This window comes from Ochotona princeps, chromosome 11 (assembly GCF_030435755.1).
Source record: "Ochotona princeps isolate mOchPri1 chromosome 11, mOchPri1.hap1, whole genome shotgun sequence".
Taxonomy (NCBI): Eukaryota; Metazoa; Chordata; class Mammalia; order Lagomorpha; family Ochotonidae; genus Ochotona; species Ochotona princeps.
The window spans coordinates 40,797,940-40,823,025 of NC_080842.1; the positions used below are offsets into that span (position 1 = coordinate 40,797,940).

At 37.4% G+C, this 25,086-nt stretch overlaps 1 protein-coding gene across 11 annotated transcripts in view; it reads left to right on the plus strand.

Annotated features, from left to right (window-relative positions):
* The window catches only part of HMBOX1 (homeobox containing 1), a 164,446-nt gene that overhangs the window by 78,087 nt on the left and 61,273 nt on the right, over positions 1-25,086 (plus strand). For all 11 annotated transcript variants that reach the window (XM_058670083.1, XM_036496896.2, XM_004579096.4 and 8 more), the window contains one exon: positions 7,250-7,335. In XM_058670083.1, coding sequence (XP_058526066.1) covers positions 7,250-7,335 — 86 coding nt within the window. The remainder of the gene's footprint in view (positions 1-7,249; positions 7,336-25,086) is intronic.

The following is a 25,086-nucleotide window of genomic DNA, read 5'->3' on the forward strand; positions in this document are numbered from 1 at the left end:
TGTTAAAATTAAGAGGGAGAACCATTTGGCTAAATAAAAGTTAATTCGCCTACAAAATCATAAGGTTAGCCTTTAATTATCCTGGATATAGAGGATAACAATAAAAATGTGTTTATTCTTATGTTAGCTTGTTCTGTTGATAACCAGTCTTGTTCACATTTTGACATAACAGTTCATTCTCAAATGTGTGTTAGACTACGAGGCATGGGAACACATCTTTATCACAAGGCTTCAAAAGACCAAGCTGCCTACTAAGACTTTTAAAATGACTTTTGCCTTATAGGTTGCCATAAAGTTTTAACTGTATTCTAAAAATAAACAAAATCTGTGTAGCAAGGCCAGCACTTTTAGTTAAGTCCTACAACTGCATATATTCGAGTTTTGGTGTTAGATACATGGCTTATATGTCGTTACCAGTATTTTACATATTTGCGGTTGTGCAAAACTAGATTGCTTTACCTTCTTTCCCTTGCTCTGCTCTTTTTCAGAACTGTTCCTTTGATGTGCTCACTAAACCTTTAGGGATTTCCTTGGATTTTTTGACACTTTGTGGGTGGCTGTCATTTTGCTTTTACCCACTCTTTTTTTCCCCAATGTTTTCCTCTTTTCTCAAGCTCGCAGACGATGATAACCCTTCTTAGGTCAGAGAGACAAGCTTATTGAATATCTGCTCTCACTTATGAAGTTATCAGAGAAACTAGGAGAAGTTAAATATTAGGAGGCAGACCCCTATTTTTTTTTTTGAGATAACTTTTTATTTTTGATTTTTACTTAGTTGATTAAGGTGCAGAGGGTTAAAGGCTACAAAGAAGGTGGGTGAGACCTTTATTTCCACATTCTCTTTTTTTCCTTCCTGTATCTGGGGGAAGGTGAGAGATAAGGGGAGAAGTCATACCCAGCCTTCCAACCTCCTCTATACCCTGAGATGGCGTATTGCCACCCGATGCCATCCCAGTGTGGATCATGCTCTGAGGGTCCTGCTCAAGAGATTTTGATAGTTTAACAGTTCCGAATTACTGGCAGTCTCGCCACTCCATGCACGATGAAATCTTTCCAGAATCCACTGGTTGACATAGTCCACCTTAGAGTCTCTTTTTGTCCAGATATTCACTATCAACACTTGAGTGGGATAATTGATCAGTTTGTTCTGTGGAGGCAGAACCTTATTACCACTCGTAATTGTTATCAGCCTATTGCAGTATTTGTTACCTCTATGAATAAAATTTTCTTATCTATAGATATTAACAAGACTTGAAGAGAGGTGATTAGTATAACTCAAAGTACAAATGATCTTTTTTTTTTTTTTTTAAAGATTTATTCATTTTATTACAGCCAGATATACACAGAGGAGGAGAGACAGAGAGGAAGATCTTCCGTCCGATGATTCACTCCCCAAGTGAGCCGCAACGGGCCAATGCGCCGATCCGAAGCCGGGAACCTGGAACCTCCTCCGGGTCTCCCACGCGGGTGCAGTGTCCCAATGCATTGGGCCGTCCTCGACTGCTTTCCCAGGCCACAAGCAGGGAGCTGGATGGGAAGTGGAGCTGCCGGGATTAGAACCGGCGCCCATATGGGATCCCGGGGCTTTCAAGGCGAGGACTTTAGCCGCTAGGCCACGCCGCCGGGCCCAGTACAAATGATCTTAATGGACTTCTGTGCCCCTGGACCCCCAGGACACACATTTGCCACTTAACATCAATCACAATCACTACTGACCAAATGAATTTCTATTTATTTATTTATTTATTTATTTATTTATTTATTTATTTATTTTTATTGGAAAGTCAGATATACAGAGAGGAGGAGAGACAGAGAGGAAGAGCTTCCATCCAATGATTCACTCCCCAAGTAAGCGCAACGGCCGCAGCTGAGCCGATCCAAAGCCAGGAGCCAGGAATTTCTTCCAGGTCTCCCATGCGGGTGCAGGGTCCCAAGGCTTTGGGCTGTCCCTGATTGCTTTCCCAGGCCACAAGCAGGGAGCTGGATGGGAAGTGGAGTTGCCGGGATTAGAACCGGTGTCCATATGGGATCCTGGTGTGTTTAAGGCAAGGACTTTAGCTGCTAGGCCACGGCTGCCTGGCCCCCAAATGAATTTTTATTTAGTGTGATGTTAGAGGAAATTTTTCAGCAGTGAACCTTTCTGAGTACTGTATTCTCACTTTTGGACATGTTTGTCTTAATAATCACTCAATGCAAAGGTGATACTGTAATGGATTGGGATTATTGATCTAGAACACAGATACCTGAATGACTTCCTGCCTCCTAACTCCTTTTTTTCCCTATATTGTCAACTTCTTGTCACTCACATTCTCCAACCTCCATGTTGTAAAACATTACCTTTCAAATGTAATCATGCATTGACTCTATAAAACTAACTGCTGATAATTTCAAGGTACAAGTTTTGATTATTTTTAAAACTTCAAGTTATAAATATACCAGTAACCTAATCAACTTTAAAAGAGAAAGAAAATTAACTGCTACATTTTCCGTTTATGAGTTAGGGTGAAAAAATAAGATGAAAACCAAACTGGCATTTGAACAATCAGTAAATTGTTGACTATAACTCTCTTTAAAGCAGAAGATGAGACCCAGTTCATATTTCAATGCCTAAGTGTTTTAGAATTAGACCTATAGTAAGTAATGAATAGATGTATGGATTTTTGTATATGTGTATATATATCTAATATGTGTTCTGTATTATTTAATGATATTGATAAGAATTAGCAGTGGCATACATTATAGGTTCTATTCCTAACAACTTTAAAATATGTTAGTATTTTGTACAAAATTAAGATATTTTCTCTGAACTCGATTGTCCAGTCATAGCAGTGAACTACAGGCTGAGCATCCTTGATACAAATTCCCAAATTTAAAAGTGTTTGAAAATCTGAAATTTTTTGATCATTAACATAATACCACAATAATATTACATAGCATGAAAGCTTATTCCATCTACAAAATTATTTAAAATGTAGAAAATTAGGGACGCAGGGATATATACTGCCTGTTAATATGCCCACTTGCCTTTTTAGAGTGCCTGAGTGTGATTCTCAGTTCCAGCTGCTGACACCAGCTTCTTGCCAGTATAGCCCCTTGGAGGAAGCAGTAGTGACTTATGTAATTGAGTTCCTGCCAATCACTTGGGCACTCACACTCAGGCATGAGTGAAATATGGGCTGGATTGAGTTTGTGTCTCCTAGTTCCATTCTTGACCCAGACCCGGGCTTGGTCACTATGCAGACAATCGGGGGAGTGAACCAGTGCTTGGCGTTCTTTTTCACTTTGTTTCTGTCTTTAAAAACATGAAAAATAGTAAAAATGTAAAAGATTAAAAACATATTATGTACTTTTTTTAGCTTTATATGTGAGGTATATGTGGAACATATATGAATCTCATGTTTGGGCTTGCATTCTATTCCCAACGTTACCCCATGTATATGCTAATATTAAAAAAAATCTGAAATCCTAGGCATTTCAGATGAGAGATACTCAACCTATATTTAATGTGGTGGTAGAATATTTATGTTTTATAGATAGTAAGGTGGAAAGGCATGAAATCTAGTTGCCAAAGTTACTTATTCATAGAAAGTGCTTTTTCTTTTAATGGTCATGTTTTAAAAATCCCTAAGTGTGCTCTGTTTATCTCCATGAGTCAAAATTAAAAGGGGTAGGCTTTTATTTAAAAATGAAAGGAATTTGAATATAGTTGCATTTTTAAAAAAATTGTTTCAGTAGGCATTACTTTGTCTCTGAAAGTCTTTGGTACAGATGATTACTTTTAAGGAATCCATTGTGGAAGATCTTAAAGCATATCATTTCACAACGTGGTTTTTGATTTTTTTTTTCTCCAAAATTAAGGCCATTTTTTTGAACCACTATAAGTAACTCTTTTTCATTCAAATTTGAGAATTTTAAATATAATTAATAATTTAGAGCTATATTAAGATTATCTAGATCAAGTTTTCCATTTTATAATCTTTCATGTTCAGTCACACATTTCTTCATTCCTTTGAACAAAATTTTGTTCTATTATGTGCAGACCCTGTGGTTACTAAGGGTCTTTGTGCTAAAGGGCTAACTAATAGGAGAGATAAGATTATGAACAAATTATAATATCAGAAGAGCCTGTGATATATTAGCATGTGAATAGTATGATTTAAATATTAAAATTAGAATTTGGAGGAAGAGATGTTTTTAGTTGTGAAGATGTGGAACAATTTTGACTAGTTGGCAGTTGAATTGTATCTGTAAGAAAGGTAACCACATAAATATCATTAGTGTTGGATTCATCCAGATGTTAAGAAATGCCTGTTTCAATGGAAGTAGTGGGAAACTTCAGCAAGTTATAGAACTGATGACAGTGACAGCTGGTAAAGAAGAATTTCATTCTATTGTGAAAGTCACCCAGATGAGTGAATGCAGCATGCCAGTGACTTGAAATTAAGAAGAAAATTAAACGGACAAGTGGTTAGGTACAAAATCAAGGAGTAGCTTATCTAGGAAATAGGCTATGTAATCAAAGGTAAGATCATGTTACTTTTGACTTCAATTTGGTAACTATTATGGAGTAGAAATCTTAGCGATTATGAGGTAAAAGAAGGGAGGTTAAAAGAATTCTTTTCAAGGAGTATGTCAGATTTTTTAGAATGGAAGAGGTAGAGAATTAGATTTGAAATAAATAAGTTTCACTCTACCTGGTGATTTGCAGGGTATGATAAAAATAGGAGAGCCAAGGGGTTAAAGAAGGATAGATGGGAGAGATGAGAGTGTGTGTGTGAAAGGTAAAGAACAAGCCTAGCCCAATACATTATACTCTGAAATAGGTATAAGAACTAGACACAAAGTTTAATGCTAGCACTGTTTTGAAAAGTACCTATTAAGGCAAATTCAATAACAAATCACTGCTTCTGTCTAAGAACTTTTCTAGAGCTCTATACATTGTGCCTGAAGGATATGGTTTATTTCAGTCTGAACATGGTTACAGTGATCTTTTGTTTCTTCTCTGGGGATCTTCTCTGAGCTCTTATAAAATAATGTTTTTGCAGTGCTTTCATAGTTTCAAATTTTTTTTGCTAGAAAATCATGTGTATTACACATATGTATACACATTTGATAGCATTCAGTATTTAACCTCAGTGATTGAAGAAAAATTTGAAAGCCTTTAAAGGGGAAGTATTAATATTTTCATTTTCCCACATTGTGAAACCACGGTCCAGCTTTTTATCTTGTTCATTCATATTCTTATAAGTTGTATGTGTTTCTTTCAAAAATGAAAAATCAATAAAGAATTTTTCATTTCTCAACTCATGTAATTAAAAACTTGTAAAATTCCTAAAAATGTAGTATATGAGATAGTATGTGATTTATTTCTGTATTACAGATTTTAAGGTTCCTTGTGTCTTCCTTCAGTCCTTGATATAAAGCAAGGCTGTGAATAATTCACAAAGTCGATATTCCCTATTGGAATAATTCAGTATTGTCTTGTCTGTATGATTTAGTGTCTACTCTAGGTGAATTTAATTAAAATAACATTAATCTTTTTCCCCCACCGGAATACTTTTTAAATTTAGCCTGAATAAATATTCTTACAGTTTTATTTTCCAGATAATTCTATACATTGAAATCATATAAAATTATATTGTAATATTTTATTAAATGTTTTTCAGTTGAGTTTTATAGTTGTATCATAAATTAAATGGTGATTTGGTTGTTTCCTCCAAGATTTAGCAAGCCCATTGAATTCATGCTGCTGAGCTTGTCTTCTAATCGACTGATTATTAATGTATAGATAAGTGTTTTGGGAGGAATATAGCTAGTTTCTACATCAGAATCTATATTAGGTAGAGAACTTTTAAACATTACAATAGGCACTTCAATCCTTATTTTCTTCCTTAAGAACTCTTTTTGATTGAGAGTTCTAATCTTTAGTTAGGAATATATCATAGAACTACAGATTGGAAACTGTGGTCCTCATCACCTCTACACTCTTTTCTAGAATTTCCAAAAGGGAAAACAGAGTCCAGTCAATAGCATGAACTCCTCATTAAGGGGCTAAATGTGTTCCATTGTTCCTGAGCCTTTTGGACAGAATAGTTTTTCTAAATAATCTAAAGAGCCTTAAGTCCCTGTAGTGTTTGTATTTCAGTTAGAAAACAATTTGTGAATGTTTAGTGATCCCATTATCTCAGATTGGGGCTTTCTAAAAAAGCTATAGAATATTTTAGAATATTTATTTATGTTTAGAATATTTTAGCAAAAGACAAAATGAAGATACAGTGTACATACTTATATATAAGATAAGGACAAAAGACCAGAAATTGTTACTGGCAGAAGTCAGTGCAGAAGAAAAATTATTAATACAGTTTTTAAAAGTATATGACTACTAATAAGAATGGAAGAAATTGGGAGAGGGACAATATTTTGTTTAGTAAAATGTCCTCTTTGTTCTGGTGGAGAAACAGTCTTCATGGTCATTTTTGTTTTTGTGAAAGTCTGGTTTTTAAGAATTTGCTGTATCTAAAGAAGTAAAAATTTGTGACAGGCGTATTAAGTGGAAGAAAGTGAGATTTATGTGTAATCCAGCAACACAGAATATTTGTGGTTTTCTGTGTATTATAACTAATAAGGATGAATAAATCTCTTTTTAATAATCTAATTTTATACCCAGTCCAGCCTCCCTTCATTTTTTTTTTAGTTTATAGAAGAAAGGGAAGGCAAGTTAAAGACCAGAGACAATCTGAAAATAATGCTTTTTCAATTGTGAGATGAAGATGAATTCCCTCACCCATTTTTAAGGTTTTACAATTATTTTTTGCAGTTGTGTAGTTTTCAGATAAACTCATGGGATACTCAATGCTGGTTTTTATTGTTGTTGCTTTTTATTTTTACATTTTTGTTTTTGAAAAGATACATGGATTCCTATAGTGAAACTAGGCATATATCAAATGACAGCTTTGTTCCTAATATGAATTATACACAGCATGCAATTAAATGTCCTCTGGTATGAAACTTACGTCTCCTGTGGCATTCTCTAAAGTGTCTGTCTAATGGTGTGGTGTTTTAGGGCTGGAATATTTGATGTTTTTTGATTTGGTTTCATATTTTCATGCAAGTTTGGTGTGTTTGTTTCTTATTTTTGTATGCTTTCCTTCTGTCTTCTCCCCACCTGTCTGCTTCACCTTTCTTTTAGCAAAGATGAGGATTTCTACCTTCAACATACATTGTTGGTCTTGTCTTCTGTTTTTGTTAGGAGGGACAGCAGTGTGATAAAAGAGGAAATCAAAGCCTTTCTTGCCAATCGGAGGATTTCCCAAGCAGTTGTTGCACAGGTAACAGGTAAGAGCCGAAGAGCCCTTTATTCTGGAATTATGTCTTATCTGTGCCTTCTGGTGCAGATACTGAAACATTGCTTGCCTATCTGCATTGCAGTACAGATCTGTCAACTTAGGCATAAAAGTGTGTGCCTGTGATTTAAAACCCATGGTCTCCAATATCATGAAGCTTCTCCAGTGATTTTTTTTAACCTATGATAGTTTTATGGCATTTGTTTTATGAACAAAAGTCGCAATTTTATGCCTGAAACAGAATCTACTTCCCTTTTAATTGTAACGGAGTTTGTGACACAAGCGCATCTAACTGCTGTCTGCCTTTCATATTTTCAAAAGCTTTGCAAATCCTTTAAGCCAGTCTCCAGTTTTTTCACTTAATAAATTACTGAGAGTGAAAAAGACTGTGTTTTTAAACTGTGTTTCTCTATGTGGAAGCTTTTCTCAACCCATTAATGAGAAAAGAACAGATACCATTGTCTTCTGTTTGTTCTTCATATCCCATCCCATTAACCATCTCCCAAGCTCATCCCTACCTAGCATGTGGTATTTGTGTGTTATTCTCTATTTAGATTGCATTTTATCAGATTATTAAGTTTGGGGATAACCTTTCTTTTCATTGTTGGTGTGCAGTCTTTCCAATGATTATTAATATCCTAAAAATTCTCAGTACTCTAGTTATTAGAGGAATCACAAACTCTTATGTTATGTAGTTGCTATATACATTGTTGTCATTGTTATGGTTTATACAATACAATACTTCTACTTCTTATCCAACTTCCTACTAAGTTGCTTGCAAAAGTAACAGATAATGGGCCAAGTACCTGGGCCCTGCCACTGAGGGTTAAAGGATGGCTCCTGGCTTTGGTGTGGCTCAGCTCAGCCTTTTATAGCCCTTTAGGGATCTGATCTCCGGTAGTGCCTTCCTATCTTAAGGTATTTCTGTTCTCCAGACGTTGAGATATATAGAAGTTTCATGTACTTCTATTTGTAATTTGATCAAAAAGGAAATTTCAGATTTGACAGATTCTAATTTTCATCCCAAATATCTTAAGATTTAGCCATTCTTTCATAATACATGTATATCATATATTGTACAAGTAATTTTTAAATAAATAATTTCTCTGTTCGTGGCAAAAGACTTCAATTAAAGAAATTCTCTTCCATATGAAATTTTAAACTATGGGAAGGCATATGCATTTTTTTGGAAGATTTATTTGTTTGTTTCAAAGGCAAACTGGCAAAGAGAGAAAGTTTAATCCATTTTTCTTCGATCTGCTGATTCAGTCCCCACATAACCAAGCAGCTGGGACTGGGCCACGCTGAAATCAGGAGCCAGGAACTCCATCCAGGGCTCCATGCGGGTGGCAGAAACAAAAGTACTTGAGTCATCATCCTCCTTTGCTTCCCTAGTGAATTAGCAGGGAGCTGGATGGGAAGTAGAATAGCTGGGACTTAACCTGGCTCTACAATGTGGGATGTGGGCATCCCAACTGAGGTCTCAATCAGTTGCATTGCTGTGCCTTCCCTAATCCTAATTGTTGGTCATCAGGTGTTTGTCAGTACAATATTTAAACTAAATTCTTTAAAAAAAAATAAATAAATAAATAAATTCTTTGCCTTTGTCTTCAAGGAGTTAGTACTGAAGGCAATGTGCAGACTTGTTGAACAGCTTTTAATGAAATGTAGTGGTGTGACTTATGATAGGATGAAGACTCAGCTTTGGTCTCTTAATTTAGTTCCCATTGTTAGAAGCAGTAGAATCTTCTAGTTTGCCAGAGTACCATCCTAAACTGGGAAACGGGTCCTCAGTTGGTTTAATATTGAAAATGATTCTGAGAGACTAGTCAACTGTCATGACCTTGACTTGAGCAAAGCAGCGTTGTTTGACATTGCCCTACTTAGTCATATACCATTTCTTGGTTTTGGAAACAAGACTTGAAAATGCATTTACACATTTTTTATCTGTTTTATCACAAGGACTTTCCTTTGCTACCATATAATTATGGGATTTTGATAGAACTAAAAGCTTTTATCCCCCATTTCAATTTTACCCAAACTTGTTCTTTCTCTTCTTTATTTCTTCTCTGAAGTCTTAGATTTATTGCCCAGGATCAGATTTCTTTGATGGTTCTTCATTATGTAATAAGACGGAAGTCCTTACAATATGATTCCAATCTGTATTTTCATTGCTATCTTCTTTTCTTTTTGGTATAACCCGAAGCGAATTCAAGTACTTTACATTTCTACCTGGTGCTCATTTGGATGCTTCTTGATCATGCCTACGATGCCTTTGTACCTCCCCATCTCAGCTTTACCTGTTTCTATTTACCAAGATTATCTTGGAGCAGACCCCACGGCCTACTAGGCTAGACTTCTGTGCATGGTGCCAGCTTCCCATATGGGCTTTGATTCAAGTAACTGCTGCTCCATTTTTCATCCCACACCCTACCTGTGGTCTGGGAGGGTCGTGAAGGATGGCCCAGGTTGTTGAACCCATGTGCCCATGGCAAAGTTCCAGAGGAACCTTGGGTTAGCTAAATTCTGATGGTTGTGATCATATGGGTAGTGAACTAGCATGTGGAAGATTTTTTCTCTGTAACTCTGTAACTTTCATTAAAAAAAAAAAAGATTGTCCTAACCGTTACTCTCTCTCCAGTTTCTTTCATTCTAGTAGCCCAAGGAGGTATTTTCTTTTTTTCTCCTAAAATTGATTGCACTTAGTTCACTGCCTTGCAGTTTAATACTCCAGCATTGTAGATTAACTGTGAACATAGCTCTCTTGTTGTAGAGTATTGCTGCTGCAAATACAAGTTGTAGCTGTGAAAAGTTGTCCACTGTGACTTCTCCAGAAGCACTAATTTCCTCCACATATACTGCATAAATTCCTGCCATTTAGGAACTTGCTTTGGGTGCAGCAAGTAATGCTGCTACCTGCAGTGCCAGATGCCGTAACATAGCACTGATTTGAGTCCCAGTTGTTCCACTTCCCATCCATCTCCCTGCTCATGTACCCAGCTAGGCAGCAAGAAGTGGCCCAATTACTTGGACCCTAGCACCCATTTGGAAGACCTGGAATATTCCTGGTCCATCCCAACCACGGCAGCCAAATGGGGAATAAACCAACAGATTGAAGAACTTTTGCTGTCCCCCTCTGTCTTTCACTCTGTGTTAAAATAAATGTATTTTTTTATACTATCTCTCTTTTTTTTTTAATTTATTTTTAATTAACATTTAGCATTATGTGACAGTTTCATAAGCTTTGGGAATCCCCCTCCCCCTCCCTCTCCCCTCCCCCCTGGTGGATTCCTCCACCTTGATGCAGCATTACAGTTCAAATTCAATCAAGATTCTTTCCTTGCAAACATATATTAAGCATGGAGTCCAGCTACTTATTGTCCAAATGGGTTGAACAGTTTCTTTGGGAGACCATTTCTGGTCCGAAGTCAGAGCTGGTATAATATCATCACAGTCAATTAAGAGTCCCAATATAACATCAACAGCAATTTGCAATATTATGGAATTGACATAGTTTTGAGTAACCAGTATGTTAAAAAAAAAAAAAAAAAAAACAAAGAACAAAATAACAAAAAACAAGTCCTAACCACAACCTATGATTAGCTCATTGACATCTCAATTTTAGTTTATATACAGGACCGGACCGGCTGCTATATACCTTGAAAAGGCTATAGGGTACCATTCAGCTGTCTCATGTCTATTTCATTTTAGTATTTAGCCATTTGTTGTGTTGAAGTATAATTTTGTTGATCTTGGCAGATTTTGGGATAATCTAGACTGGCTTGTAACTCTAACAAGATATTTGTCGACATTTAATGTGCAGAACATTTTTTTTTTTGGGGGGGGGGGGTGCAGGAAAATCCTCAACACCATGGTGAGGAGTGACTAATCTTTGTGTCCCACCCAGCAAGGCATGAGCCAATCCATGCCAGCTCTTTCCTGTCAGATTTCAAGCTCTACTTTCTGTTGTTTGTCTATTTATTTTAGGGTTTTTTTTTTTTTTCAGTTTGTATGATTGTTTGTTTGCTGTGACGGGTTTTCGAAGCGATCCCGATGGTCACTGCGAGGGAGGGCGGGGGTCCAGAGGTGCAGCCAGGCTCGGACCAGAGAAAGCTCTCCTCCCTGGTCCCGAAGGACAATAATTGTTCTTCTGTGTCTGCTGACCGCTCAGGGCTTCTGGTTGTCTTTCCGATGACGTTGGTTTCTGCACGGTAGTGTTTGGACTTCTTCCATCCCCTGCGGAAGCTCCGGTTGGGGGTGGGTGACCTCAGAATACTCAACCTCCGAGGGCATCCAATTCCCAATTCCCTGTGGCCTCCTTGGCAGTTGGGGTATAGTCCTTGTTGCTCGTATTAGTAGTTTGTGTTGAAGATCATGGAGTCTTCGTGGTTGGGATCCAAGCTTCCTCCTTACCACCTGCTCCACTCTGGAGTGCCCCCCTGCTCCACGCACATGACCTCCTGTTAAGAGGTTGTCAGGATCGCACCCGATTCCCCCCTCATGCATTGGTATAGTAGTTTTATTGTTGTTTAGTGCCGCTTTGAGTGTGTTGTCTATGAATTACCAGATTTGACCTTGATAAGCTATATTGTACTTTTTTTTCTCTCACTCTTTTTATGGTCTTGAAAGATTTCCCTGCACTCCCTCCCCATTACCGGTTAACATAGCGTATTGAGGGTATAGTAGGTTTTACAGTTTTTTGATGTAGATCTTAAATATTCTGACATTAATTGTTGGTTTATAGATTATATCACGTTATCTTATTGCATTGGATACAGGTTGTTAGAGATTGCACTAATATTACAATATACAGGTACTATCTTTCTAGTTGTCATCTTTTCATCTCAGATTAAGGCGAACATGTGGTATTTAACCTTTTGGGATTGGTTCATTTCTCTTAGCGTGATGGATTCCATTCGGGCCCATTTGTCCACAAAGAACTGCATTTCGTTTTTTTTAATAGCTGAGTAGTATTCCATAGAGTAGATGAACCATAGCTTTCTTATCCAGTCTTCTATTGATGGGCATTTTGGCTGCTTCCAGGTTTTTGCGATTGTAGATAGTGCTGCTATGAACATAGGCGTGCATGTTGGTTTCTTGTGTAGGAGATCTTTTGGATATATTCCTAGGAGTGCTATTGCTGGATCATATGGTATGCTGATTTTCAGTTGTTTGAGTATTCGCCAAACTGATTCCCATAGAGGCTGTACAAGTCTGCAGTCCCACCAACACAAATGGCTTAAATTCATCACTTAAAAGGCACCGATTAGCAGACTGGGTTAAAAATCAGGACCCAACTATATGCTGCTTGCAAGAAACACATCTAACCAGAAGAAACTTCAGGAAACTCAAAGTGAAAGGATGGAAACAAATATTCCATGCCAATGGACAAGAAAAAAAGGCTGGCGTGGCAGTCCTATTCTCAGATGATACGGACTTCAAGGTAACAAACGTCAAAAAGGACAGGGAAGGGCGCTACATCTTCTTGAAAGGGAGGATCCAACAAGAACCAATCGCAATTCTTAACATATATGCTCCTAGCCCGGATGCACCCAGCTATGTGAAACAACTACTTTTGGACTTAAAGGGAGACATAGATGAACATACAATAATTCTGGGAGATCTGAACACCCCACTAACACCAATAGATAGATCAACGCAGCAAAAGCTCAACAGAGAAGCCACAGAACTCACACAAACAATAGAACAACTGGACCTAGTAGACATCTATAGAATATTTCATCCTAAAGCCACAGACTACACCTTCTTCTCAGCAGTGCATGGTACCTTCTCCAGGATAGACCACATAATAGGACACAAAGCAAGTTTAACTAACTACAAAAATATCAGAATCATACCATGTACCTTCTCAGACCATCACGGAGTGAAACTGGAAATCAACAACTCAAAATGTCCCAGGAAACATGTAAACTCCTGGAGGCTGAACAATATGCTACTAAACGAACAATGGGTTAGAGAAGAAATTAAAGACGAGATCAAAAAATTTATGGAAACCAACGAAAACCCAGATACAAATGTCCAAAACTTATGGGACACCACCAAAGCAGTGTTACGTGGTAAGTTTATTGCAATTAGCGCGCACGTCAAAGCTCAAGAAAGGCAACAAATGCAGGAATTAAGCACATACCTCCAGGAACTGGAAAAGCAACAGCAGAAGGACCCCGCAAACAAGAGGAAACAAGAAATTATGAAAACAAGACAAGAACTAAATCAGAAAGAAATTAAAAAAACCATTCAGAAAATAAATGAATCAAAAAGCTGGTTCTTTGAGAGGATAAACAAAATAGATACCCCACTGGCCCGACTGACAAAGAAAAAACAAGACAAAGCAAGAATTAGCAGCATCAAAGATGAAAAAGGCAACATAACAACAGACACTACTACCATTAAGGAAATAATTAGAAATTATTACAAAGAACTATACGCCAACAAATCCGATAACCACTTGGAAATGGAAAGATTCTTAGAATCCCACCACTTACCAAAACTCACCCCAGAAGCAACAGAAGACCTGAATAAACCCATTACCGAATCAGAAATAGAATCAGTGATTAAAGAGCTCCCAACAAAGAAAAGCCCAGGCCCAGATGGTTTTACCACAGAATTCTACAAAACATTCCAACCAGAGCTAACCCCAATCCTTTACAAGCTCTTCAAAACAATAGAAAAGGAAGCAGTTCTTCCAAACTCATTCTATGAAGCCAATATCACCTTAATCCCCAGACCGAATAGAGAATTAACAGAGAAGGAAAACTACAGACCGATCTCCCTGATGAACGTTGACGCTAAGATTCTCAACAAAATCCTAGCCAATAGAATACAAAAAAACATCAGACAGATCATCCATCCAGACCAAGTAGGTTTCATCCAGGGAATGCAGGGATGGTTCAACATAAGAAAATCCATAAATGTGATACATCACATCCAAAAACTGAAAAACAAAAACCATATAATAGTATCAATAGATGCAGAAAAAGCCTTCGACAAAATTCAACACCACTTCATGTTAAAAACCCTAACCAGGGTGGGGATAGAAGGAACAATCCACAACATAATCAAAGCAATATATGGAAAACCCAATGCCAGCATCATACTAAATGGAGAAAAACTGGATCCCTTCCCACTGAGATCTGGAACAAGACAAGGCTGCCCACTATCACCACTGCTATTCAATATAGTCCTAGAGGTACTTGCAGAAGCCATAAGACAAGACAAAGAAATCAAAGGAATCCAAATTGGAAATGAAGAAGTCAAGCTTTCACTATTCGCAGACGACATGATTCTCTACATAGAAGAACCAAAAAACTCAATACAAAGACTCCTAGAACTCATACGAGAATTTGGCAGAGTGGCAGGATACAAAATTAATGAACAAAAATCAATAGCCATGGTGTATGCAAATGGCCGCAAGATGGAAGAAGATCTAACCAACAAGCTACCATTCAAAATAACAGAGAAAAGCATGAAATATCTGGGAATAAATTTAACCAAAAGCGTAGATGACCTTTATGAAGAAAATTACAAAACACTCAAAAACAAATAGAACAAGACCTCGAAAGATGGAACAACATCCCATGCTCCTGGATAGGCAAAATTAATATCATCAAAATGTCTATACTACCAAAAGCAATATATACATTCAATGCAATCCCAATCAAATTACCCACAGCATTCTTCATCGAACTGGAAAAAATGATACACAGATTCATCTGGAAACACAAAAAACCACGAATAGCCAGAACCACTCTGAAGAACAGGCTCTTAACGGGGAATCACAGTACCGGATCTATGGACATACTATAGGGCAGTGGTCATCAAGACAGCCTGGTACTGGCACAAAGATAGAGAGGAAGATCAGTGGAGCAGAATAGAAACAACAGATGGAAACCCACACAGATACAGTCAATTAATCTTTGACAAAAAGACAGACAACAACCCAAGCAATTGGAAAGGTCTGTTCAATAAATGCTGTTGGGACAACTGGTTGATAGCCTGCAGAAACAAAAAGATAGACCCACATCTCTCACCATACACCAAGATCGAATCTAAATGGATAAAAGACTTAAACCTACATCCAGAAACCTTCAAACTTTTGGAAGAAAATGTTGGAAACACACTGCAACACTTAGGGGTAGGTCCTCACTTCCTAAAAAAGACTCCAAAAGCAGTAGAAATCGAGACCAAAATAAACAATTGGGACCTCATCAAACTAAGAAGCTTCTGTACAGCTAGAGAAACAATCAACAAAGTAAAAAAACAACCTACAGAATGGGAGAAGATCTTTGCACACTACATAGGAGATAGAGGGCTGATCTCCAGAATATACAAAGAGCTACAGAGAAACCAAAACAACAGAACAAACAAACTGCTCAAGAAATGGGCACGGGAAATGGGCAGACATTTCACAAAAGAACAAACCCACATGGCAAACAAGCATATGAAAAAATGCTCAAGTTCCTTGGCAATAAGGGAAATCCAAATGAAGACAACAATGAGGTACCACCTAACTCCAGTAAGGATGGCACACATACATAATACCACCAACACTTGCTGGCGAGGCTGTGGGGAAAAGGGAACCCTTCTCCACTGCTGGTGGGAATAAATGTATTTTTTAAAATATGAAAAGAGAGACCAGCATTGTGGCTGCTACCTGTGACACCTGCAGCCCTTATGAGTGCTGGTTTGAACTCCAGCTATTCTGCTTTCAATCCAGCTCCCTGCCAATGTTCCTGGGAAAGATGGCCCTGGAAGATGCTGCAAGTTTTTTGGCCCCTGTACCATTGTGGGAAACCTAAAAAAAAACTCCAGGCTTTGGCCTAGCCTAGCCTGGCCATTGTGGCTGTTTGGTGAATGAACCAGTGGATCACAGCTCTTTCTTGCTTTCTGTTTCTCCTATCTCTATAACCTTGACTTTCAAAGGAATAAATATTTACATTTTTAAAAAGCGTAAAAAGAAACTTACATTCTTATTTAATTACTTCATTTATTTGTATAAGGCAGGAAATGAGGTTGATTGATAACCACGTTTATTCATTGTCCTGTTGGTCAGTTTACCAAATTCTGGTGTTTCTTGTGGTTTATTACAATTCTGTTTTTCACCTAGCCTGTCAAATTGCAAGGTAAACTTCTCCTGGCAGAGAGCAGAGATCTTACTAGAAAATAGTAAGAGTCGAAGTAAAACTGGCTTTCATAATTGATCTACCTAGGATAGAGTAGACATGGAAGGAGATAACAGTTCTGGTCACCCAGAGCTTACTGCTAGGGTACCTAGTCAGTTACAGGTACATTTTTCTATCTTTAGACAAATTAGTCCAAAGTATATTTTAGAAATATATCTACTTGATGTAATCTACCCCAAAATATAGTTTAGGGTGTGCTGTTGCAGAATCTTGTTCTGTGACAGATGCTGGTAAAGTCAGTTAAGTTCCGCTCTAATATGTGAAATAAATCAGCCTTGAACTAAAAATGAGTACAAGTGATGCAGAACAAAAGCAAATGCTAAATTAAAAAATGTAGTGAGGTGCACAATTATAAAACATGTGCTTGTTCCACAAACAAATACAGAGGTTTCTTTTTATAGATTTGGAGGATTTCTATAATAAGATAAACAAGAAGTTCATGGGTGGGGTCTGTATAAATAATATCCTACTGATAGGAAAAATGACAGTATAAACAGGATATAATAACAGTGCCTGCTGAATTCCCAGCATGTTATTTGTAGCGTCTTTCACAGCCACAGCTGCTTCCAGCAAGGGTGGATTTTTACCTCTGTAAGAGGTCGGCCAAGATTCTAAATTCTAACAATGGTAGGGTATAAAGCATAGCCTTTGCTTTAGTAATAAACACATGTATTCTGTATGTGCTTTCAGAGTAAAATATTTTCTTAGGCTGTGTAAGAATTCTTAAAATTTTAAGTAGCCTCTGGGAAAAGTCACTATGGGCAGTTTGATGAGTGCTTATCAGCCAAAGAAGCATACTAATTAAATTCATTTCATCTGAAAAAAAAATAAGTACATGAAATAAGGGGAAACATGTAGATAAAAGGATGGGAAACCTTTTTCTGCCAAGAGACATTTAGCTATTTATATCATTTGCAGACTGTGCATAATTATCAACTAAGAATTAGCCTGCAATATAGATTTATTTAATTTTAATTCCTACCTGTAGTTGCCTTGGCTGGGTCAAACCAATGACTTCATGGGGGTTTACATTGCCCGAGGGGTGAATGTTCCCAACTCCTGTGTGACCTTAAAGAGCTGTATCACGAATTTGTTTTCTTAAACTGCAATAGTACAGTAGGTAAAACAAAGCAGAAAACCAGAGTTTTAGTCTTTAGCTATAAGTTGCCTCATGACCTAGAAATTCATGTTCCTTGTTTTTGAGATAATGCATTCCAAATAGTTTCTGTGCCAGTCTGTTCGGGCCATCTATTAACACAATACTAAAAGCTGGGTAGCTTATAAACCAAAATGAAAGTTGATTCAGTATCTAGTGAAAAACCTCTTTACTGACTGATAGATGTGAAGGCCTTTCTGTGTTTTCACAAGGTGGAAGAGATGCCCTGCCCCCATATATCATCACCGTGGGAGTGGGGTTACAACATAGGTATTGAAAGGTAGCGGTAAACAAACATTTAGGTTATAGGAGCTTCTAACTTGTTTTTTGCTAGTGATCAGTTCTGTTTTAAAGCTGTTACTGCATTTAATGGGTATATATCTTACCTGTATTTGATGATTCTCAATCCTAAAATGTAAGATTTGTGAAAATAGAGTTTCTCAGTAGAATTTAGTAGAAATACTCTTAACTGGGCTGGTACTGTGGTGCTGCCCGTTAAACTGTCTGTGCCACACTGCTGCCAGTTCGAATCCCAACTGTTCTGCTTCCATTTCAGTTCCCTGCTGTTTATCCCAGGAAGGCAGTGCAGGATGATTCAATTACTTGGCTCCCTGCCACCCATTGTGGGAGACCATGGTGGAGGTCTTGGCTTCTGGCTCAGACCCAACTCCTGAGGCCACTTTGAGAGTGGACCTTTCAAATAAATAAACAAGTATTTATAAGAACAAGCAAACAAGTTTGCAAACAACAAATAAATATTTGTAAAAACAAACAAGTAAGAAGGATCTTACAAGTTCTTTTTCTATGACATTGTTTGCGACCTTACCAGTCTGAGTTCCAGCAGTCACATAGTAGAGTCGTTGGTCCCCCTACCTATAGAATTATGTCATCTGCAGATAGAGGTAACTTCCTTCTTTCCAGTTTGTATCCCTTTGAATTCTTCATCTTGCCTAATGACTCAGTCTAAAACTTCCAGAACTAGTGAGTAGCAATGATTAGGGTGGGCAGCCTTGTCTGATTCTGCATGCTGTTGGAAATATTTCCAAGTTTTCCCCATTAAATTTATGCAGGGTATAGGGTTTTTATATATTGCCTTATTTTTGTTGAGGAGTGTGCCTCCTATACCCAGTAAGCATGTGGTTTTTATCATGAAGAGATTCCATGTTTTATCAAATACTTTCTTCCATCTATTGATATAATCATACGGTTTTTATTCTTCAGTTTGTTAATGTGATTTATCAGTTCGCATGTGTTGAATCCCACTTAATTTGGGTAAATGATCTTTCAGGACTGTTCTTGGGTTGAGCTAGGTAGTATATTGCTGAAGTTGGTTTTAATTTTTTTGTTTTTTGTTTTCTGCATCTGTGATCATCAGGAATATAATAAATAATAAAGTTATTTTCCTTTATTATATCTTTTTCTCATTTTAGAATTAAGGTGAAACTGGCATTATAGAAGGATTTTAGAAGAATTTCCTCCCTTTCAGTTTTTTCAGTAGTTTGCAAAAAAATGGAATAGGTTTTTCTTTAGGAGTTTGGCGAGAACCCATCTTATCCTGGGGTTTTCTTTATTGAGATTATTTTTATTACTTATCCAATCTTTGTCTTGGTTATTGGTCTATTTCGAGTTTTCTTTGTCTTTACGATTCAGTTTTGTGAGTTGCCTAGGTGTCCAGAAATCTATACATTTCTTTTAACGTGTAGCTGTTTGTAGTCAATCCTGTTGATTCTATCTCTGTGATATCCATTGTAACATCTCTGTTTTCATATCTGGTTTTATAATTTGGGTCTTCTCCTTTTTCTTGATTTTTTTGTACCAATGGTCTGTAAATTTTATTTTTCAAAAAGTAGCTCTTCATTTCACTGATATTTTATATCAGTTGTCTGATTTCAACTTTGTTCTCTGATTTTTTTTAAAGATTGATTTTTTTATTGGAAAGGCAGATATACAGAGAAGAGGAGACAGAGAGGAAGATAATCCATCCACTGATTTGCTACCCAAGTGCTGCAGTGGCTGAAGCTGAGCCAATCCAAAGCCGGGAACTAGAATCTTCTTCTGGGTCTCCCACACAGAGGGTTCCAAGGCTTTCGGCCATCTTCTGCTACCAATCCCAGGCCACGAACAGGGAGCTGAATGGGAAGCTGGGCCACCGGGATGCGAACCATTGTCCATATGGGATCCCTGCATATCCAGGGCGAGGACTTTGGCAACTAGGCTATTGCACCGAGCCCTAATTTCTGATTTTAATTATTTTCTCGTGGTAACTTTGGGTTTGAGGTTTGATTTGTTTTTCTGGTTCTGTAGGTATTTATTTGATGCCTTCCTAATTTTTGGTGTGTAGGCAAAGTTACAAACTTTGCTCTTAATAATAATTTTGCTATATCCTGCCTGATTTGCTATTTTACTTTCATAAATTTTCTTCATGACCTGTTCACTCAGGGCCATGTTCACATTCCATTTGTTTATCTATTTTCTGGAGTTTGTTTTGTTGTTAGTTTCTACTTTCATTTCATTGTGGTCAGAAAAGTTACACGGTATGAGTTCAGTTTCTTAAAATTTTTTGAAACTTTCTTTATGGTCTAGTATAAGGTCTGTCCTAGAAAAAGCTTAATATTGATGAAAAGATTTTGCAGGTGTGGGATGAAATGTTTTATACCTTTCAACTAGATCCCATTTGGTTCGCAGTACAGACTAGTTCTACTAGTTCTGTTGTTTCTTTGTTGATTTTTGTTTGTTTAGTTGTCTGTCCCTTGATAAAAGTGTGTGTTGAAGGCCCCATTATTATTGTACTGAAGGCTGTTTCCTTTTAGATGAATTAATGCTTGTTTTCAATAACTGTGTGCTCTAGCATTGGGCGCATTTACACTTACTACAATCACATCTTGGCTGTTGAGTTGATCCCTTCATCATTACATAAAGACCTTCTTTGTTTCTTTGGGCAGTTTCATCTTAAAGTCAACTTTGATTTCCTTTTGTATGGAGTGTTTTTTCCATCCTTTCACTTTCAGCTTGTGTGTCTCTTTGTTGGTAAAATATCTAGGCAGTGTATGGATGGATCTTGCTTTTAAATCCATTCAGCCAATCTGTATTTTTTAATTGGAGAGTTTAGTTCACTTACATTCAGGATAATTACTCATAAATGATTACTTGGTCTTGCCATTTTTCTGTAATTATTCCTATTGTTTGTTTGGATCTCCTTTATACTTATACTATTATTATAGGTTTTCTAACTTGATATTCTTTCATGATGCTGATTATCTTTTGCTATTTCTATGTGTAGTACTTAAGTATCATTTGTAAGGTTGGCTGGGTGGTGACAAATTCTTTCAATTTTTGGTTGTTTTAGATGGTCTTTCTTTCACCTTCATTTCTAAATTGGAGGTTGTCTGGGTGTAGTATTCTGAAATGACAGTCTTTCCTTTAAGGATTTTGTTTCTCCTTTCGCTCCTTGCATGTGGGGTTTCTGATGAGAAATCTGCTGTCCATCTGATTACAGATCCTTTAAAGGTAATTAGCAGGTTTCTCATTCACATTGTAGGGTGTACTGTTTTGCTTTTTAAAGCAGAATATTATGCATTATGGTCAAGGTCTCCCTCTCCCTTTCTCTCTCCATCTCTCCCTCCCTCTCTGTCTGTAGCTATGATTTTCAAATAAATAAATCATATAAAGAAGAATTTTTTTCTTATGTTTTCTCCTAGAAATTGCATAAAATTTCAGACATACTTTATTTTTTCCCCATGTGGAAATTCAACTGCTGGAGCACCATATGTTGGAAACTCTCGTCTTTGTCTTTGCATTTGCATTTGCATTTACAACTTCGCGACAAATTAGTTGCACAAAGATAATGTGGTCTGTTTCTGGGCAGTATATTCTGCTCCATGGTTCTTTATGTCTATCTTTTCACCAATACAAAATTATAGATGATTGTAGATCTGTTTAAATTTTAAAATCATAAAGTTTAACATCTCCCAACTTTGTTTTTAAGTTTTCACGATTACTGTTGACATTGTAGATCTTCTGTAAAATTCTATGTACATTTTAGAATTAGCTTTTCAGTTTCTACAGAAAGCACATTTATATTGAGGTTGGAATTCGGTTTGGGTTTATTTTGAGTTGTAGGTCAACCTGATATTAGAAATTTGCATCTTACTCATATTCATTTTGTATCTCAATCCTTGAACAGGGTCTTTGTCTCCATTTATTTAGGTCATCCTTACTTTCTCTCAACCGTGTTAGCATATTTCAGTTGTGCAAATCTTGTCCATATTTTCTCTCTAAATATTTTGCATTTTTGTTGCTATTATGTAGGTTCAATTTTTAGTTTCATTGTCCAGTTTTTTCTTAACCCTTAGAATGAATCATTTGAGTATGTTGAGCTTCTATATTTAGGAATTTCTTATGCATTCATGTATGTGTGAATGTAGGGTTGTACCCAAGTCAAGGAAATAAAATATGGAACAATAGAAATTATTGGGTCCCTGGTCCCTGAAAAATTGCCAGCATGACTTTATTCTCAGCAGGAATAATTTTTCAAGTTGCCTAAATAACAGAGTTACAAACCACAACCCAAATATAATTGCTTTCAAATCACCTATGGCTTTTCCCTGTGCCCATGGTGATTACTGGTTAAGAACATAGATTTTGATTTCTCACCCATGAGATTTTTGCCTCCTATAATGGATGATCTGTCTTTAAATGTCACAAATCAACCTGTGGATAGCACCTTGCCTTTGAAAACACTGTTTGTTTTTTTTTTAAGACTTATTTATTTTTATTACAAAGTCAGATATACAGAGAGGAGGAAAGACAGAGAGGAAGATCTTCCGTCCGATGATTCCCTCCCCAAGTGAGTTCAACGGCTGGTGCTGTGCCAATCCGAAGCCGGGAACCAGGAACCTCTTCCGGGTCTCCCACGCGGGTGCAGGGTCCCAAAGCCTTGGGCTGTCCTCAAATGCTTTCCCAGGCCACAAGCAGGGAGCTGGATGGGAAGTGGAGTTGCCGGGATTAGAACCGGCGCCCATATGGGATCCCGGGACTTTCAAGGCGAGGACTTTAGCTGCTAGGCCACGGCGCTGTGCCCAACACACTGGTTTTAAAGTACATCTCTAATGCAATATTGCTCCCAGAATTGTTGTCATTGTTCTTATTGAAAACGTAGGAAAGAGTTCACGGAAAAATTCTCGTGATGAGCTTGCACTCAATGTTTTGGGCCTGTTTGGGTAGCATAGTGGCTAAAGTCCTCGCCTATACATGCGTGGATCCCATATGGTCACCAGTTCGTGTTCCAGAGGTCCTGGCCCCGCTTCCCATCTAGCTCCCTGGCTGTGGCCTGGGAAAGCAGTAGAGCATGGCTCCAAGCTTTGGGACCCTGCACCCATGTGGGAGACCTGGAAGAAGCTCCTGGCTGCTAGCTCCGGATCAGCTCAGCTTCAGCTGTTGTGACCACTTCGGGAGTGAATCAGTGGACAGAAGATCTTTCTCTCAATCTCAATTCTTCTCTTACTTTCTAGTAAAAAAAGTCAGTCTTTCAAAATAAAAGAAAAAAAGGACTGAAATATATAAATTTCTCAAAAAAGTTTGCATTTTTAATTTTCTTTGAAAGTTTTTGACATAAATATTGTCATTTTTGACCCTTCCATTACTGAAGAATTTTTCCCAAAGATATGTATTACTAATTTGTGTTGATTTTTCTAGGAAATACTATCGTGAAGTGTTTGAGAACTATTATTTTCATGCAGAATAGCATATTATCATCTAAGTGAGTTACTGTCAGCCAGTGGCTCTATTTTCACTAGTCAAGCTTTTTTTTTTTCTGAGAAATAGTTTTCATGTACTGGTTTATTGCCCAGATGTTTACAGTATCCTGAATCTTGTCCTTGACCCAAGAATGCAGCCCAGGCTTCTCTCACATGAGGGATAGGAACACAATTGAGCTCTTAGCTGTTGCCTCCCGGGATCTGCATTCATGAAAAGCTGGAAGAGGGAGCCAGAGCTGAGTCTCAAACCCAGGTTCTATAATGTGGCATGAGGGTGTCTCAACTAACTAACATCCTATTCTCTGGGCCAGATTCTTTCCCCATTAAATCTCCCTTTCTGGAAGGTTTTATATTTAGCTGTAATTTATTTAACACTTACTAAGTGCTACATGCTGTGCTAAGTGCTTTATATATTTGAGAGGCAGGTGTTAACCTCCACAGTTACAGATGAGTTGAAGAAAATAGATTCATTTGTCTGTGATCATGCAGCTGATTGTTGTTTATTTTGCAGCAAAGCCATCATTTTTAATACCACAATCCAATTTATAGAGGAATTATAGTGCAGTGATAATACATGACTTTGCAGGTAGACTGGGAACAAAATCTGATTTTCATGCCTTATTAGGTGTATAAGTTTGGGCAACTTATTGAACATCTTAAGCTCAGATTTCCTTTTCTAGAAAGCAAGAATACTGATACTTACTGAACAAATTCTTTAGTAGATTCATTTAGTATAAATGACTTTTCAAATGGCATGTAGTAAACCCCACAGAACTTTTTCTGTTATTTATTAACATTACAGCTGCATTATTTTGAGCAAGTAATAATTTTCCATGCATTTCTCCCTAAATTTATTTTTCTGAAACAATCCTTTAAATTTTGTGGGGGATTTGTTTAGAGATTTATTTACATGAAAGGTTGAGTTTCATGTAAGTAAAAACAGAAAGAAAGAATCTCCCATCAGCTGCTTCAGTCCCCAAAGGGCCAAAATGGCCAGAGCTGGGCCAGGCACAAAGCAGGAGCCAGGAGTCCCTTTCCAGATCTTTCATGTGAGGGCAGGAGCCCAAGCACTTGGGCTGTCTTTTTCTGCTTTCCCAGTCACATTAGCAGGGAAGCAGATTGGAAGTAGAGCAGACAAGACTTAAACCAGTATCAGTATGGAATACCAGTGTTGCTGGCAGTGGCTTTAGTTGCTACTCTATAATGCTAGGACCAAGACTAACCTTGAGACTAACAGTAATCAGAATTGCTATAGTAGATTAACTGTTTGTGTTAGGAAATGTATTCATGTGTTTTCAAACTTCAGGTGTAACTTCAGAATGATATACAGCAAATATAAACTTTTATCTTTTTTTTTCTTCCCAGAAGACACAATTTTAATCTTCCCTTCAGAGATATTGTATGAATTTATGAGTATGCAGTATTTCAAAATACCTTTGCATCAAAAGTAGCTTCTAATACAGTTTTCAACAATTCTCTGAAGTTCCCTTATATAAGAAAATAATTATGTCCATAATCCTTTCAAATTGGAAGTTATCCTATATCATTAAAATGTGTATCATCGGGCCCGGCACGATAGTGTAATGGTTCAGGTCTTCTTCTTGAACGCCCCGGGATCCCATATGGGCGCC